At 36.7% G+C, this 19,340-nt stretch overlaps 1 protein-coding gene across 6 annotated transcripts in view; it reads right to left on the reverse strand.

Moving 5' to 3' along the window:
* The window catches only part of ATG10 (autophagy related 10), a 270,765-nt gene that overhangs the window by 93,455 nt on the left and 157,970 nt on the right, over nucleotides 1–19,340 (reverse strand). For all 6 annotated transcript variants that reach the window (XM_036914212.2, XM_036914205.2, XM_057493820.1 and 3 more), the window contains one exon: nucleotides 17,336–17,433. In XM_036914212.2, the coding sequence (XP_036770107.1) occupies nucleotides 17,336–17,433 (98 nt within the window). The remainder of the gene's footprint in view (nucleotides 1–17,335; nucleotides 17,434–19,340) is intronic.

A 19,340-nucleotide genomic window follows, 5' to 3' on the forward strand; every position in this document is an offset into this window, starting at 1 on the left:
CTTTGAGGAGGTAGTTGCTGAAAACTTCCCCAATCTGGGGAAGGAGATAGTCTCTCAGGCCATGGAGGTGCATAGATCTTCCAACACAAGGGACCTAGGAAGACAACACCAAGACATATAATCATTAAAATGGCAAAGATTAAGGATAAGGACAGACTATTAAAAGCAGCCAGAGACAGAAATAAGATCACATACAAAGGAAAGCCCATCAGGCTAACATCAGACTTCTCAGCAGAAACCTTACAGGCCAGAAGGGAGTGGCATTATATGTTTAATGCAATGAAGCAGAAGGGCCTCAAACCAAGAATACTTTATCCAGCAAGATTATCTTTTAAGTTTGAAGGAGGGATTAAACAATTTCCAGATAAGCAAAAGCTGAGAGAATTTATCTCCCACAAACCATCTCCACAGTGTATTTTGGAGGGACTGCTATAGATGGAAGTGTTCCTAAGGTTTAATAGGTGTCACCAGAGGAAATAAAAAAACAGTAAAGAAAGAGGAATGGTTAATTACTAAGCAAATGCAAAATTAAATCAACTAACCCCAAATTCAATCAAGGGATAGACAAAGAGTACAGAATATGATACCTGATATATAAAGAATAAAGGAGGAAGAAAAAGGAAGGGAAAAATAAAGAATATTTAGATTGCGTTTGTAATAGCATACTAAGTGAGCTAAATGAGACTGTTAGATAGTAAGGAAGTTAACCTTGAACCTTTGGTAAGCATGAATCTAAAACCTGCAATGGCAATAAGTACATGCCAATCGATAATCACCCTAAATGTAAATGGTCTGACTGCATCAATCAAAAGACACAGAGTCACTGAATGGATAAAAAAACAAGACCCATCTATATGCTGCCTACAAGAGACTCACTTCAAACCCAAAGATATACACAGACTAAAAGTGAAGGGATGGAAAAGAAATTTCATGCAAATAAAAGGGAGAAAAAAGCAGGAGTTGCAGTACTTGTATCAGACAAAATAGACTTCAAAACAAAGAAAGTCACCAGAGACAAAGAAGGACATTACATAATGATAAAAGGGTCAATCCATCAAGAAGATATAACCATTACAAATATCTATGCACCCAATACAGGAGCACCTACATATGTGAAACAAATACTAACAGAATTAAAAAGGGAAATAGAATGCAATGCATTCAGTTTAGGAGACTTCAACACCCCACTTTCTCCAAAGGACAGATCAACCAGACAGAAAATTAGTAAGGAGACCGAGGCACTGAAAAACACATTAGAACAGATGGACCTAACAGACATCTAGAGAATTCTACACACAAAAGCAGTAGAATACACATTCTCCTCAAGAGCACATGAAACATTTTCAAGAATACATCATATACTAGGCCACAAAAAGAGCCTCGGTAAATTCAGAAAGACTGAAATTGTAACAACCAGTTTCACAGACCACAAAGGTATGAAACTAGAAATAAACTAAGCAAATAAATTGAAAAATGCCACAAATACAAGGAGGCTTCACAACATGCTCCTAAATAACCAATGGATCAATGACCAAATAAAAACAGAGATCAAGCAATATAGGGAGACAAATAACAACAATAATTCAACACCACAAAATCTGTGGGACACAGCGAAGGTCATACTAAGAGGAAAGTATATTAAATACAGGCCTACCTCAGAAAAGAACAATCCCATATGAACAGTCTTAACTCACAATTAACTAAACTAGAAAAAGAAGAACAAATGAGGCCCAAAGTCAATAGGAAGAGGGACATAATAAAGATTACAGCAGAAATAAATAAAATTGAGAAGAATAAAACAATAGAAAGCATCAATGAAAGCAAGAGCTGGATATTTGAGAAAATAAACAATAGATAAACCCCTAGCTAGACTTCTCAAGAAAAAAAGAGAGTCTATACAAATAAACAGAAACAGAAATGAGAAATGAAAAATCACTATGGAAACCAGAGAAATACAGAGAATTATTACAGAATATATTACATGCTAACAAACTGGATAACTTAGAAGAAAAGGACAACTTTCTAGAAAAATACAACCTTCCAATGCTGACCCAGAAAGAAACAGAAAATCTAGACAGACCAATTACCAGCAAAGAAATTGAATTGATAATCAAAAAACTACCCAAGAACAAAACCTCCAGTCCAGATGGATTTACTGCTGAATTTTATCAGAGATTTATAGAAGACATAATACCCATTCTCCTTAAAGTTTTCCAAAAATTAGAAGAGGAGGAATACTCCCAAACTCACTCTATGAAGCCAGCATCACTCTAATACCTAAACCAGGCAAAGACAACACACAAAAAAAGAAAACTACAGACCAATATCGCTGATGAACATAGATGCAAAAATACTCAACAAAATATTAGCAAACCGAATTCAAAAATACATCAAGAGGATCATATACCATTATTCAGTGGGATTCATCTCAAGGATGCAAGGATGGTACAACATTTGACAATCCATCAACATCATATGCCACATCAACAAAAAGGACAAAAATCACATGATCATCTCCATAGACACTGAAAAAGCATTAAACAAAATTCAACATCCATTCATGATGAAAACTCTCAACAAAATGGGTATAGAGGGCAAGTACCTCAACATAATAAAGGCCATATATGACAAATCCACAGGCAACATTATACTTAACAGCAAGAAGCTGAAAGCTTTTCCCCCAAGATCAGGCACAAGACAAGGATTCCCACCCTCCCTGCTTTTATTCAACATAGTACTGAAGGTTCTAGCCACAGCAATCAGACAAAATAAAGTAAAAGGAATCCAGATTAGTAATGAAGAAATCAGCTGTCACTATTTGCAGATGACATGATATTGTACATTAACAAACCCTAAAGAATCCACTCCAAAACTACTAGAATATCTGAATTCAGCAAAATTGCAGGATACAAAATTAATACACAGAAATCTGTTGCATTTCTACAAACTAACGATGAACTAGCAGAAAGAGAAATCAGGAAAACAATTCCATTCACAATTGCAACAAAAGAATAAAATACCTAGGAATAAACCTAACCAAGGAAGTGAAAGACCTGTATCCTGAAAACTACAAGACACTCTTAAGAGAAATTAAAGAGGACACTAACAAATGGAAACTCATCCCATGCTCTTGGGTAGAAAGAATTAATATTGTCAAAATGGCCATCCAGCCTAAAGCAATATACATATTCAATACAATCCCTATCAAAATATCAACAGCATTCTTCAACAAACTGGAACAAATAGTTCTAAAATTCATATGGAACCCTGTACAGCAAAGGATACCATTGGTAGAACAAAAAGACATCCTACAGTATAAGAGAATATATTCATAAATGACATATCCAATAAAGGCTTGACGTCCAAATTATATAAAAAGCTCATGCACCTCAACAAACAAAAAGCATATAAGCCAATTAAAAAATGGGCAGAGGAGCTGAACAGACACTTCTCCAAAGATGGCCAACAGACACATGAAAAGATGCTCCACATCGCTAATCATCAGGGAAATGCAAATTAAAATCACAATGAGATATCACCTCATACCAGTCAGGATGGCCAACATCCGTAACACAAAGAACAACAAATGCTCGCGAGGATGCACTGAAACGGGAACTCTCCTACACTGTTGGTGGGAATGTAAATTAGTTCAGCCATGTGGAAAGCAATATGGAGGTTCCTCAAAAAACTAAAAATAGAAATACCATTTGACCCAGGAATTCCACTCCTAGGAATTTACTCTGAGAATACAGGATCCCAGATTCAAAAAGATATGCACCCTTATGTTTATCACAGCACTATTTACAATAGCCAAGAAATGTAAGCAACCTAAGTGTCCTTCAATAGATGAATGGATAAAGAAGATGTGGTACATATACACAATGCAATACTATTCAGCCATATGAAGAAAATAAATCCTACCATTTGCAACAACATGGACGGAGCTAGAGGGTATTATGCTCAGTGAAATAAGCCAGGCAGAGAAAGACAAGTAACAAATGATTTTCCTCATTTGTTGAGTATAACAACAAAGCAAAACTGAAGGAAGTAAACAGCAGCAGGCTCACAGACTCCAAGAAGGAACTATTGACTACCAAAGGGAAGAGGTAGGGGAGGGTGCATGGGGTTGGAGAGAAAAGGGGATTAAGGGGCATTATAATTAGCACTTGCAATATAGGTAGGTCACAGGGAAGGCAGTACAACACAAAGACAAGTAATGACTCTATAGCATCTTACTATACTGATACACAGTGACTGCAATGGGGTGGGGAGGGGGAACTTGATAATATGGGTGAATGTAGTAACCACAATGTTACTCAGGTGAAACTTTCATAAGATTGTATATCAATTATAACTTAATTAAAAAAAAAAGAAAGCAGTAAGACAAAAGTCTTAATAATAAATCACCTCCCCTCCTTTTAATTTCATTGATTTGAACACTTAATTAGTTGTCAGTGGTCAGAAAACTTTAGAAAATAAAAGTTGGATGAGAAAGTAATATTATACGAATGCCTAAGTGTCATTTATTATGAAGTTAAGACTTCCCAAAAACAGTGTTAAGGCAAAAAAATTTGGAGAAAAATTAATTAATTAGTCAAACATAATGAGAAAGGGTTTCATATACTTCTTGATGGAAGGAAAGTCTGAGAAGCAAACAAAATTTATAAAAATATGCTTTTTACCCAAAACAAGGAAAGCACAAGGGAGTATGACAGTGGACATTTCTGAATTGATAAAAAAATGAATATGGAAAATGAAGAACTCTGACAATGTATGGTATTGATAGCATCAGCATTCAATAAATGTTAAAAGTCACAATGCATGTGCAGACGATCTAAAAATAATAACTAATAAAGACAGAGGAAAATAGCACTGTCATCATTACCCTAAGATGACACAGAAATTGAGATACAATGATGAAAGCATATTTCACTGTCCTAAGACATTTTTAAAGTGTGGTAGAATCACTGTATACTATTAAGTTTGTTTTGCAGACAAAAAGTCTGCAAGATAGATACATTTACTGTGACGCTATAAAGCTACCCACTGAAGTGACTTATTAATGTCCAGAATGAATACCTGGAAACTCAGAATCAACAAATTAGCAGCAAATTACAGAGAAAATAATCACATAATGCCTGTAGCCCATTTAAGTAAAACTCCATCACGGAAGAGCCAGCAAAGGAGCTGGCATGATTTTGAAGTAGCATCAGCAATCCATAAAGGCTTCTTAATTTTCTTGTCATTTAAGAATTAAGCCACTTCCAGTTCACACAGATCCTACCAGGTGCACTAAATTGATGTCATTATGAGCCATCAGGAAATACCCACTGAGACCTATACCAACACTGCGAAGTTTTGTTAAACAGCTGTGTGTTTTAATTGATTTGTATTATTTAAAATAGGAACAGTTAAAAGTCAGTTATCGGATGTTGTGTAAAAGAGACACCTAAAGACTCCAGGGAGACTGAGTTCAGAAGAAAGCCAATCACTGGAACTTCACTTGAGCACTTAAGATTATTACCAGAGGAAGCACAATTAAATCATCAGTTTATCAGCCATCATTATAAATCACCAAGCAACATACCAAGCTTCATTATTTAAGAATCTTTAACCAGTGCCTTCCTGCATCACTGAGAGTCAAAAGCAATCTATTCACCAAAAGATACCAATGGAATTTTGTTTTTTGTTGCATTTTGACTTTTTTTTTTTTACCATGAGAGATGATGCATCATGGAAAAATAATGAAAACTCACTGAAATTAATTATGATATTTTTGCATGATTTAGACATCCTAAAGTTTTGAAAAAATGAAGAGTTGTATTTAGGATATGCAAAATGTGTGTTGCACAGGTTCCTCCTATTCCACTCCCTACAAATATTTCAGTGAGATCTCTCACAGTACGTGAGTAGGATCACATGAGAAAAAATAATCAATAGTTTCTTTCTACCTTTATCCACCCAGCCCCATTCATTTAGTTGTAATTGGACAGCCATCCATCCCAGACATATGGAATCAGAAAACAAAGTATGTCAAAAATCTTGGTTTCCAAATCTGAAGTTCAGGTGTTAGAATATATTTGAAAGGAGATATGAGAGGTTTGAGTTTTGTATGCAACTCTCTTTCTTGGTTTTTCTACTAACTCTATGTAGACACTGCCATTATCTTTAACAGAAAAATAAGACACAGAGAATTTTTTGGATTTGCCCAAGGTCATACAGCTAGTAAACGGGGTACTCAGAGTCACATCCACTTTGTCTGGCTCCAGCACCTAGATAAAGGCTCTAAAAGAAAGCAGGCCTCATTGGAAAATAGCTGACCCCAAGTCTGGCAGGAACTGCCCCACATGAATGTGTAACAACTTATACTAAAAAGCAAGAAGCCATCAAAAATACTTGGGTTGTATCAAAATAATTCAGGAACCAACTTAAACAAATTTTGCTAATCAAAGATGAGGTAAATCGAGCATCAGTAACCACCATTATGAAATGATATACATAAAATATTTATATCCATGAGTTGATAAAGATACATAAAACAACTTTCTGGGTCACCTTTGGAGGGTACTAGAGAACCAACTCATCATTTTGAAAGCTAGAACATAAAAGAAAGAATTAATTTATCCTACCTTTTCTATACTTATTTATACCTCTACTAATTAAGCTGGTGAGGGAAACTTTGTAACAGAAGCAGTCCAACTAATGAATAATGAATGACAGAACATTACCATTTTGAAATCTCTAATGAATTAATGGATCTAGGCAATAATCATCAATGGCTGCTAACATCACAAAAAAGAGTGATAATTAAACATTATGTGTCTTCTGATGGAAATTTCTAGAAATCCCTATGAAGTATTCTTGCCCAAAAAAGCCAAATCTGAATCTGATCAAGTCGCCAGATCTACCAGTTTACAGAAAAAAAAAACAAAAAAACTGAGAGGGGAACACCTGAAGAACAACACAGAGACAAAAACACATCCAGACTAAAAGGATTACAGGACAAACAACCTTGTCTCTTCAACAAAAACCTACAAGGGAAAAAGAGAGGGAGGAAAGAGAATCTTAGTTTCAAAAGTCTTAAGAAATAGTAACCATTTTAATATATAAACCTTATTTGGGTCCTAATCCAAAGAAACTAAAAAAAAGAAAAGAAAAAGAAACAATTGGGGAAATTTAAACATCAATTGCTTATTTAATGATACTAGGAAATTATAAACAATTTTAGTTGTTATAATAGAATTATGGTTGTCTTTTAAGACTTCTTATACTCTTTCAATTAAACTTTTTACTTTGAGATAACTGTAGATTTCACCCACAGTTGTAAGAGATGATACAAAAAGACCACACATACTCTTCACCCAGTTCCCCAGTAATAACATTTTGCCAAACTAGAGCACAACATAGCAAGGGACACACTGACACTGATATAGTCAGATACAGAAATTTCCATTTTTATAAGGTTCTCTAATGTGCCTTTTATAGCCACATCCATTGCCCTCCCACTAACACCCACCTCTCTAACCCCTGTCAACAACAAATCTGTGTTCTAGCTTATACTATTGTCATTTCAAAACAGTCAAATAAATGGAATCATATACCAGGAATCAAACCTCTTAGGATTGTCTTTCTATAGTCAGAATAATTCTCTGGAGATTCATCCAGTTTTTTTTTCTTAGCATATCAATGATCAGTATTCCATGGTAAGGATCTGTAAAATAGTTTGTTTAACCATTCACCTCTGAAAGACTCAGAGTTGTGTCCAGTCGGAATACTATAAGTAAAACTGCCATAAAGATTCATACAGAAGTCTTAGAGATAAATGCTTAAATACTTATGAATGAGGTAATATGATGTCTAGGGTTTGCTTCCAAAAAACTCCACAGTACATGAGATACCAGAAAAAAAATAAGATGGGTCATCAGTTCAAAAATGCATTATACTATTATTTCTACTTCTGCATATGTTTATAATTTTCCATAATATAAATTTACAAAATTTCCATAATATAGTTCCATAATATAAAACTATAAAAAAAAGACAGTAAGAAAAACATAACTCATCTGACCACACTACTCACCCATCACATGAGCATATGCAATCTTCAAGTAAAATTGAAAGTATGCTTTTTTGTCTTACGATTTTAAGCCTGTGCCAAGACCACAGGAGTTCTTTAACTAAAACACAGAGTCCATAACCTTCCAGTGATCATTATTGTAACATTCGGCATACCAGCTTAGGCAGATCCAACCTAGACATCTGTTAACTTTCTTTTGAAAGTTCTTTATTAAGATGTAGGGTTAAGATAATAGGTAGTTCACAATATTGGACAAAAGCTGGTATGTAATCACCATAATCAAATGTATGAGATTCATGAGTAACTTGTCATCAAAAGACAAGGTTCATGTCTGACATGAGCAGGTCCTTATCATCAAGACAAATGCTGAGAGGACAGAACTGTGATTATGAAAGTTGAAGAGCAAGAAACTATATGAGCACATCAAGCCTGAAAATGAAGTAAAATGCATTTTATATTATGCAAAGGCTGCTTTTGTTTTTAAGCCACTATGGAGGGAAGGATATTATTACTATGTTCAGTCTGCAAGCTAATGGTTCTTTAGTATAATTCTGCAAAACTGGTATCACCAATATTCTAGCAGCTCAATATTAGCTCAATATTCTATCTTCTCCCCTAGTGCTGTATCACACCCTCCCATTTGTACCATGGAGAGCACCCTATTTTTTTCTCCACTTGGGCTTTAGAAAAAAATGAAGACCCACTCTCTCAAAGATCTCAAGAAGAGCATATAATACCAACCAACTGATTAATTTGGGATTAAAAGCCAAAACCTCCAAAGGAAATATTTATGATGACTTTCAAAAGCCAAGTAGGGCAATGGTGACAAACGAGTTTCCCTTGGTAGACCTTTAATGCCTGGATATGCACTGTGATGAGCAATTCTAAAGCTTTAATAATGTTTGTTATAAAAAGGGTGGGATAGGGACAATGGGATTAAAGATGGCAATGTGAGAGGAGGGAGAGACAGAGGCTTCCTCCTAAAACTGCATACAATTAGAAAATACAGTTGACACAACTAATCCTGAGAGAGCAACAGGAAAGAGGATGGCGCCAGACGGCATACACCTGGAGAAAAGAGCAGACCTCACTGAACAGGGTAACGTACCAGAGCTGTGGCTCGGCGGGACCTGGGTCCTTCCCTCACCCAAGCTCACCTGGGGGAAGAAGAGAAATTGAGCAGGGAGGCAGTGGAAGGCTTCGGACTGCTGAACACCTAGCTCCAGAGATCTGCACTAGGAGCACAAACCTACATTTCATGGTGCTTTCATTATACTCTTCTGGTTACGGGGTTGGAAAGCTGGGACAGGCGGAGTTCCTGGGGAGACAGGGATTCTGGCCACTTGCGGAAAGCAGGGATCCATATCTGGCTGCTCTGAGACAAAAGCTTATACCTGTGTGCTCCACCCACTGGTTCAGGCAGTGGAGACAGGCACAGTAGCCGGGAAGCGGGGAACAGCTCTTTCCTCCCCCCAGGCACCAGTACCGCTCCCCTGCAAACCTTGACATTGCTCCAGGGGCTGAGAAGCTCCAGAATAGAACTTCTGGACACTACAGGGGGCCATATACAAATATGAAATACCAAAGAAACCTGGTCTAGAGTAAAATTATTAATACAACTCCTGAGAAAGATTTAAATGATACGGACCTTGTGACTCTTCCTGAAAGAGAGTTCAAAATAAAAATCACCAACATGCTAATGGAGCTATGGAAAGACATCCAAGAACTCAGGAATGAATTCAAGTTGGAGATGAAACCGTTGAAGAGCATGATGGAGGGTATTAAAAGCAGACTGGATATGGTGGAGGAGACGATAAATGAAATAGAAACTAGAGAAGAGGAATACAAAGAAGCTGAGGCACAGAGAGAAAAAAGGATCTCTAAGAATGAAAGAATATTGAGAGAACTGTGTGACCAATCCAAGCGGAACAATATTCGCATTATAGGGATATCAGAAGAAGAAGAAGAGAGAGAAAGGGATAGAAAGTGTCTTTGAGGAGGTAGTTGCTGAAAACTTCCCCAATCTGGGGAAGGAGATAGTCTCTCAGGCCATGGAGATCCACAAATCCCCCTACACAAGGGCCCCAAGGAAGACAACACCAAGACACATAGTAATTAAAATGGGAAAGATCAAGGATAAGGACAGACTGTTATAAGCAGCCAGAGGCAGAAATAAGATCACATACAAAGGAAAGCCCATCAGGCTAACATCAGACTTCTCAGCAGAAACCTTACAGGCCAGAAGGGACTGGCATGATGTATTTACTGACATGAAGCAGAAGGGCCTGGAACCAAGATTACTTTATCTGGCAAGATTATCATTTAAATTTGAAGGAGGGATTAAACAATTTCGAGATAAGCAAAAGCGGAGAGAATTTACCTCCCACAAACCATCTCTACAGTCTATTTTGGAGAGACTGCTATAGATGGAAGTGTTCCTAAGGTAGAATAGCTATCACCAGAGGTAATAAAACCACAGTAAAGAAAGTAGAACAGCTAATTACGAAGCAAATGCAAAATTAAATTAACTATCGCCAAAGTCAATCAAGGGATAGACAAAAAGTACAGAATTTGATACCTAATATATAAAGAAAGAAGGAGGAAGAAAAAGGAAAAGAAATAGAAAAGAACCTTTAGATTGTGTTTGTAACAGCATACTAAGTGAGTTAAGTTAGACTCTTAGATAGTAAGGAAAGTAACCTGGAACCTTTGGTAACCACGAATCTAAAGCCTGAAATGGCAATAAGTAAATACCTATCGATAATCACCCTAAATGTAAATGGACTGAATGCACCAATCAAAAGACACAGAGGCACAGAATGGATAAAAAAACAAGACCCATCTATATGCTGCTTACAAGAGACTCACCTCACACCCAAAGACATGGACAGACTAAAATTCAAGGGAATAAAAAAGATATTTCATGCAAACAATATGGAGAAAAAAGCATGTGTTGCAGTACAAGTATCAGACAGAATAGACTTCAATACAAAGAAAGTAACAAGAGATAAAGAAGGACATTACAAAATGATAAAGGGCTCAGTCCAACAAGAGGATATAACCATTATAAATATATATGCACTCAACACAGGAGCACCAGTGTATGTGTAACAAATACTAACAGAACTAAAGGAAGAAATAGAATGCAATGCATTCATTTTAGGAGACGTCAACACACCATTCACTCCAAAGGACAGATTCACCAGATAGAAAATAAGTAAGGACACAGAGGCATTGAACAACACACTAGAACAGATGGATGTAATATACATCTATAGAACTCTACATCCAAAAGCAACAGGATACACATTATTCTCAAGTGCACATGGAACATTCTCCAGAATAGACCACCTACTAGGCCACAAAAAGAGCCTCAGTAAATTCAAAAAGATTGAAATTCTACCAACCAACTTTTCAGACAACAAAGGTATAAAACTAGAACTAAATTGTACAAAGAAAGCAAAAAGGCTCACAAACACATGGAGGCTTAACAGCATGCTTCTAAATAGTCAATGGATCAACAACCAAGTTAAAATGGAGATCCAGCAATATATGGAAATAAATGACAACAACAACACAAAGCCCCAACTTCTGTGGGACGGGGCAAAAGCAGTCTTAAGAGGAAAGTATAGAGCAATCCAGGTATATTTAAAGAAGGAAGAAGAAACCCACATGAATAGCCTAACGTCACAATTATCAAAATTGGAAAAAGAAGAACAAATGAGGCCTAAAGTCAGCCAAAGGAGGGACATAATAAAGATCAGAGAAGAAATAAACAAAATTGAGAAGAATAAAACAATAGAAAAAAATCAATGAAGCCAAGAGCTGGTTCTTTGAGAAAATGAACAAAATATATAAGCCTCTAGCCAAATTTTTTAAGAGAAAAAGAGAGTCGACACACATCAGCAGAATCAGAAACGAGAAAGGAAACATCACGACGGACCCAACAGAAATACAAAGAATTATTAGAGACTACTATGAAAATCTATATGCTAAGAAGCTAGAAAACCTAGAAGAAATGGACAACTTCCTAGAAAAATACAACCTTCCAAGACTGACCAAGGAAGAAACACAAAATCTAAACAAACCAATTGCCGGCAAAGAAATTGAAACGGTAATAAAAAAACGACCCAAGAAAAAAAACCCCAGGCCAGATGGAATTACCTTGGAATTTTATCAGACATACAGAGAACACATAAAACCCATTCTCCTTAAAGTTTTCCAAAAAATAGAAGAGGAGGGAATACTCCCAAACTCATTCTATGAAGCCAACATCACCCTAATACCAAAACCAGGAAAAGACCCCACCAAAAAAAGAAAACTACCGACCAATATCCCTGATGAACGTAGATGCAAAAATACTCAACAAAATATTAGCAGACCGAATTCAAAAATACATCAAAAGAATCATACACGATGACCAAGTGGGATTCATCCCAGGAATGCAAGGATGGTACAACATCCGAAAATCCATCAACATCATCCACCACATCAACAAAAAGAAGGACAAAAACCACATGATCATCTCCATAGATGCTGAAAAAGCATTCAACAAAATTCAACATCCATTCATGATAAAAACTCTCAACAAAATGGGTATAGAAGGCAGGTACCTCAACATAATAAAGGCCATATATGAGAAACGCACAGCCAACATCATACTGAACAGTGAAAAGCTACAAGCTTTTCCTCTGAGATCGGGAACAAGACAGGGATGCCCTCTCTCCCCACCGTTATTCAACATAGTACTGGAGGTCCTAGCCACGGCAATCAGACAAAACAAAGAAATAAAAGGAATCCAAATTCGTAAAGAAGAAGTGAAACTGTCACTATTTGCAGATGACATGATATTGTACATAAAGAACCCTAAAGACTCCACTTCAAAACTACTAGAACTGATATCGGAATACAGCAAAGTTGCAGGATACGAAATTAATACAGAGAAATCTGTGGCTTTCCTATACACTAACAATGAACTAATAGAAAGAGAAATCAGGAAAACAATTCCATTGACAATTGCATCAAAAAGAATAAAATACCTAGGAATAAACCTTACCAAGGAAGTGAAAGACCTATACCCTGAAAACTATAAGACCTCTTAAGAAAAATTAAAGAGGACACTAACAAATGGAAACTCATCCCATGCTCTAGGCTGGGAAGAATTAATATCGTCAAAATGGCCATCCTGCCCAAAGCAATATACAGATTTGATGCAATCCCTATCAAATTACCAACAACATTCTTCAGTGAACTGGAACAAATAGTTTCAAAATTCATATGGAACCACCAAAGACCCCGAATTGCCAAAGCAATCCTGAGAAGGAAGAATAAAGTGGGGGGGATCTCGATACCTAACTTCAAGCTCTACTACAAAGCCACAGTAATCAAGACAGTTTGGTACTGGCACAAGAACAGAGCCACAGACCAGTGGAACAGAATAGAGACTCCAGAAATTAACCCAAACATATATGGTCAATTAATATATGATAAAGGAGCCATGGACATACAATGGGGAAATGACAGTCTCTTCAACAGATGGTGCTGGCAAAAGTGGACAGTTACATGTAAAAAACTGAAACTGGATCACTGTCTAACCCCATACACAAAAGTAAATTCGAAATGGATCAAATACCTGAATGTAAGTCATGAAACCATAAAACTCTTAGAAAAATACATACCAAAAATCTCTTGGACATAAACATGAGCGACTTCTTCATGAACATATCTCCCCGGGCAAGGGAAACAAAAGCAAAAATGAACAAGTGGGACTATATCAAGCTGAAAAGCTTCTGTACAGCAAAGGACACCATCAATAGAACAAAAAGGTACCCTACAGTATGGGAGAATATATTCATAAATTACAGATCCGATAAAGGATTGACATCCAAAATATATAAAGAGCTCATGCACCTCAACAAACAAAAAGCAAGTAATCCAATTAAAAAATGGGCAGAGGAGCTGAATAGACACTTCTCCAAAGAAGAAATTCAGATGGCCAACAGACACATGAAAAGATGCTCCACATTGCTAGTCATCAGAGAAATGCAAATTAAAACCACAGTGATATATCACCTCACACCAGTAAGGATCACCACCATCCAAAAGACAAACAACAACAAATGTTCGTGAGGTTGTGGAGAAAGGAGAGCCCTCCTACACTGCTGGTGGGACTGTAAATTAGTTCAGCCATTGTAGAAAGCAGTATGGAGGTTCCTCAAAAAGCTCAAAATAGAGATACCTTTTGACCCAGGAATTCCACTTCTAGGAATTTACCCTTAGAATGCAGCACTCCAGTTTGAAAAAGACAGATGCACCCCTATGTTTATCACAGCACTATTTACAACAGCCAAGAAATGGAAGCTACCTAAGTGTCCAGCAGTAGATGAATGGATAAAGATGTGGTACATATAGACAATGGAATATTATTCAGCCATAAGGAGAAAACAATTCCTACCATTTGCAACAACATGGATGGAGCTAGAGGGTATTATGCTCAGTGAAATAAGCCAAGCGGAGAAAGACAAGTACCAAATGATTTCACTCATCTGTGAAGTATAAGAACAAATAAAAACTGAAGGAACTAGACAGCAGCAGAATCACAGAACCCAAGAATGGACTAACAGTTACCAAAGGGAAGGGGACTGGGGAGGATGGATGGGAAGTGAGGGATAAGGGTGTGGAAAAAGAAATGGGGCCTTACGATTAGCATGTATAATGTGGAGTGGGGGATAGGGAGGGATGTGCAGCGCGGAGAAGACAAGTAGTGATTCTGCAGCATCTTGCTGCGCTGACGGACAGTGACTGTGGTGGTTTGTGTGGGGGACTTGGTGAAGGTGGGAGTCTAGTGGGCATAATGTTCTTCACATAATTGTAGATTAATGATAACATAGTGAATAAAAAAAAAAGGGTGGGATAGCTGTCTGCAGATCAATCCCAATAAGACAAATCCAAAAGAACATCTAAATGTTGTAGTTATCTTACAATTTGGGTCTATCAAATATCCTTCCTATTAAGTGGGCCCCACACTCGGTGTTAGAAAGAGTAATAATGCTCATAGTGATAGGGTTTGATCATTACTATTGTTCTATGATAGGCAGGAGTAAGATGGTCTGCCCACTATCAGGCTGTCTATATGACACTTAAGTGCCTATACATGTAAATATGTTAGTCAATTCCATTTAAAACAATCAATGTGCAGATTGGTTCACTTGGTTGGTTTAGCAACTTTGGAGTTCTATCAGTGAAAAGAAATCTATTGGCAACATTATATTAAGAGACTAAGAAAATACAGTTGACCTCAAAATCTTATTCATATGTCAAGAGTCAGAACAGAGGAATGTGGAATTAAAACCCAAAATGACATAGACCACTAGGAATTGTGCTGTCAGCTTGCATTGAGAGATTGGTAACAGGGCTGCTAGTGACAGAAAAAGGGAAAGGATAAGAATTGGTCTGAAAAACACCATGTAAAATGTGACTGAGGAGGAACAGAGAAAAAAAGGCTCTAGAGTTAAAAAACATATATACTTTTGAATGTTCCCATCCTCTCCCTTGCTATCTTCCTTGACTCTTAGAACCAAACATTTTCATGGTCCTGTGGATTCTAACACTATGGAATACATTTTTGGACAGTTTGTGGTCACTGACAAGATACTGGATGACTAAACTCGTAGCACTCACCTTGGCATACTTAAAGGTTAATCTAAACACTTTGCATAAAATAAAATGTTCTTGCCAAAAATCTTTATGATGGATTTGCTTATATATCTCATTGTCCTTCTTCCTAGCAACCACCCATTGCTGGGCTACAGAACTGGGATATTTAGAGGGGCCATTTTTGTGAGCTGAAGTGGTTTCAGAAAAGGACCACATGAGAGAACAAAGAGGAAATATAGAAATAGAACAAAGGCAACAGGGAAGCCATTATACCTGGAAAGACTTCCAAGAATAAACTGCACGAGATGGGTTCCAGGAAACGAACAGCCACGTCTGGCAGTTGATGAGACTGTAGAGTGGAAGCGTAGAAGACATCGTGAAAGGACAGACTAGAGCCAGGGATGGCAGCCAGGGAGGGCCAGGTGAAGCACTTCGACCACGTGCCCCAGGCCCTTGCACGGCTATCAGACATTGGCACATGGATGAGGTAAGCACAGCATGTTTAGGAAAATGTTACTAATGGTAAGGGGCAGGGAGGAAAAAAGCAGAAGACCAGAGGGAGGAGGCTTTACTATCTGTGCCAGGTGAGCCTACAGAGTTTGATCTAGGAGGGGGAGAGTGGGAAGGGAACAGAGAGGGTTAATTGGAGGATAGGGGAAAGACACATATACTTAAACTTTTGTCCCCAGTTAAAACCTAGAAAATGGTCATTTGCAGTTATTGTCAAAGAATTACTTAAGAGATACTAAGGATTCTTATGCTGATTGGGAGGTAAACTGTCATTATTATGATCAAACATAAGAAAGGACATAAAAATTATACTGGCTGATAAAGTAATTTTTAAAGGAAGCTTTGATTAAGTTTAACAGGTTGGGAAAATTTTTTTTGATATAAGTAAAAATTATTTTTAAGGAGACCATGATTGGTTGCAAGGTGATAAGTATTTTTAAATTTCTAAAATAATTAGCTGCTGATTTTAGCAAGGCAGTAATAATGACTTATATGATTGACAGATCTATTTTCCTCTACTTTTGCAAATCTACTTTTTATATTCACTTTTGCAGATCTATTTTCTCTACTTTTTCAGATCACTATTGCAAACGTATTATTAATCAAGCTATTTTTTTGCAAATGCACCGACAAGTAAAACCCTGAAGAATTATAGGCAACACAGCTAAATCACCTATTTCTTAGTGTATATGCCAACATAGTTTCTACTCTTACTTACTTAACAGTTCTTTTACTGAACACCTACTATATGATAAGTACTAGGTGTAAAATAAAGGGAAAGAAAAAAGACAGGATCTGCCCACATGGTATAATGGAAAAGACAGGCATTAATTTTTTTAAAAACATCCAAATAAATAATTTAAAATTATGAGAAGCATTGTAAAGGAAAATTACAGGGTACTATGATAACTTAAAACAGGGAGGTGAAACCAAGCCTGGGTCTGCAAAGGCATTTTAAAAGAAACTCTTTGAACTGACATCTGTGAAGAGGAAGAGGAGTGAAATAGGAAAAATAGTAGTGGAAAGAGATCTGGAAGTTCTGATGAGCAGAGGGAAAGAATCACACATAATAAAATGAAAATACTCTCTAACCTGCTGGGTAATAGTGTCCCATGGTCCCTGCAGCAGCCGTGTCTTATAGCATTCATGGACTCCTTCCCATATGTCCTTCAGAGTTAAAGGTCTTCCATCTGTGAAAGCGCATGGTAAAGACTGTCAGTAATCCACCTGACACAACAGGGTTTGGTGTCTATCTAAAACTACTGGGGAATATTATGATTAAAAAGCAATCTTTACTAGGACACACACTATTTGTATATCACAAGAGTGCTATATGAATTGCTATTTTCTTCCAGAGGGATATCTAAACATTCAAGCTTTTCTCCTTTGTAACCATCTAGTAGTTAAATTATCTGTTCATTCATTGCCTCTAGGAATTTTACAAAATAAATAAACTCCAAATTATTTTAGCATAGCCAAAGACCTAAGTAGACAGACTCCCATAGTCACCAAGGTGCACTACAGATATCTCTGAAGACTTAACACTTCCTCTAGTCCTTAAATCAGAGAACTTACATGTGCTTCTTTCACTCTCTCGATTACTGAATATCTGTAATGTTCAAATCACTCTGTTGGGTGCCATGGGGAATGGAGAGAAGTAACACACATGATTTCTTGTGAACAGGTTTATATCAGTGACACACCAGGCCTGTGTCAGACACATGAGAGCTTAATACATATTAGGTATGTCCTCCCAGGCCCTATCCCAGTAGTTCTCACACTGCAAAGCTAAAGGATTCACTTAGAGACCATCATTTCTTAGAATTTGTTCATGTTTCTATACCATGAACATTGTGTTTGCTTTAATATACTAATACTACAGGTAGGGCATTTCTTGTGTTTGATCTGAAAAGCTGAACTTTTCCTCAAACTTTATGTTCAATAAATAGCAATACAATATTTTGATACATATTCAATAAGTATCTTCATCTTGGCATTTATCTGGCGGCAGGAGACCATTATCTTGTGATAAATAGTTTTATTCCATTGACATTTTCATGTCTGTAAAATGAACAAGATTTATTCATCTAATTAACATTTGAATGTCATGTTTAGCTACAAGTTAAAAACAAGCAGCCTTCCATATCTGTGTTATATTCTTTTCTAAACACATTTACAGAATAGGGCCAAACTTTGCCCTTAAGATAAGCACTACACATTGTCAAAATATGCACATGCACATATGTGTTTGTGTGTGTGTGTTTGTGTGTGTGTACATACTGATGTTGGAAGAGGGGAATAGGATCTTAAGTAGTACTTCAGTGTCAAATAGTAAACCAAATAATCAAATTATAAAAAATGATGTGTTTTTAAAATAATTTTCAGTTGTCAAAGCTAGAAGAAATCGAGTTATACAATAATAAAATTATAGAGCTGGTATAATTAGTAATTTTATAAATAAGGCAACCAAGGTCTTGAGAAATATATATGTGCCAAAATTATACAGGCAGTTCATGAGTGCCCTGGAGCTGGTATTTGAGTCTCAGGACTCAAAATTCAGTGCTCTTCCTGCTAGTCCATACAGCCCCTGCGTCTCTCCTTGAACTACTGCAGTCCCACTGTGTAGTTCTAAGCCTTACTCACACATGGCAGATGCTTTATAAGTATTTACTGAATAAGTGATTAATGAAAAAAATGACTTCCTTACTTTATTTCCTCTAAGACAGAGAAAGGCTTTGCAAAACTAGACAAGAATACTGGGTTTAATATCCAGTAATCAGTAATCATTTTAATTTTTTTTCTTAAAATATTTCACCCAACAATCTAAAGATGAAGTAAATGGTTTGGATAGTACCACCTTCAAAACCCTGCAAACTCTGCAGGAAACATTCAGACAAAATGAATAATCATCAGCCTGGCAACAATGTAGCGAAACCCAAAACAAACTTTCTAGCATATTTTGTCAGGTTTGGTGCTAGAATTGAGGGTATGTGCCTTAAGTTTACTGATAACACCATACTTGAAGAGAAAAAGCACCTTATAATACAGAATTTTAAATGATCTGATTAACTTAGAATAACAAAGAGTTAAAAATAAG

Source organism: Manis pentadactyla, chromosome 2, assembly GCF_030020395.1.
Source record: "Manis pentadactyla isolate mManPen7 chromosome 2, mManPen7.hap1, whole genome shotgun sequence".
Classification (NCBI taxonomy): domain Eukaryota; kingdom Metazoa; phylum Chordata; class Mammalia; order Pholidota; family Manidae; genus Manis; species Manis pentadactyla.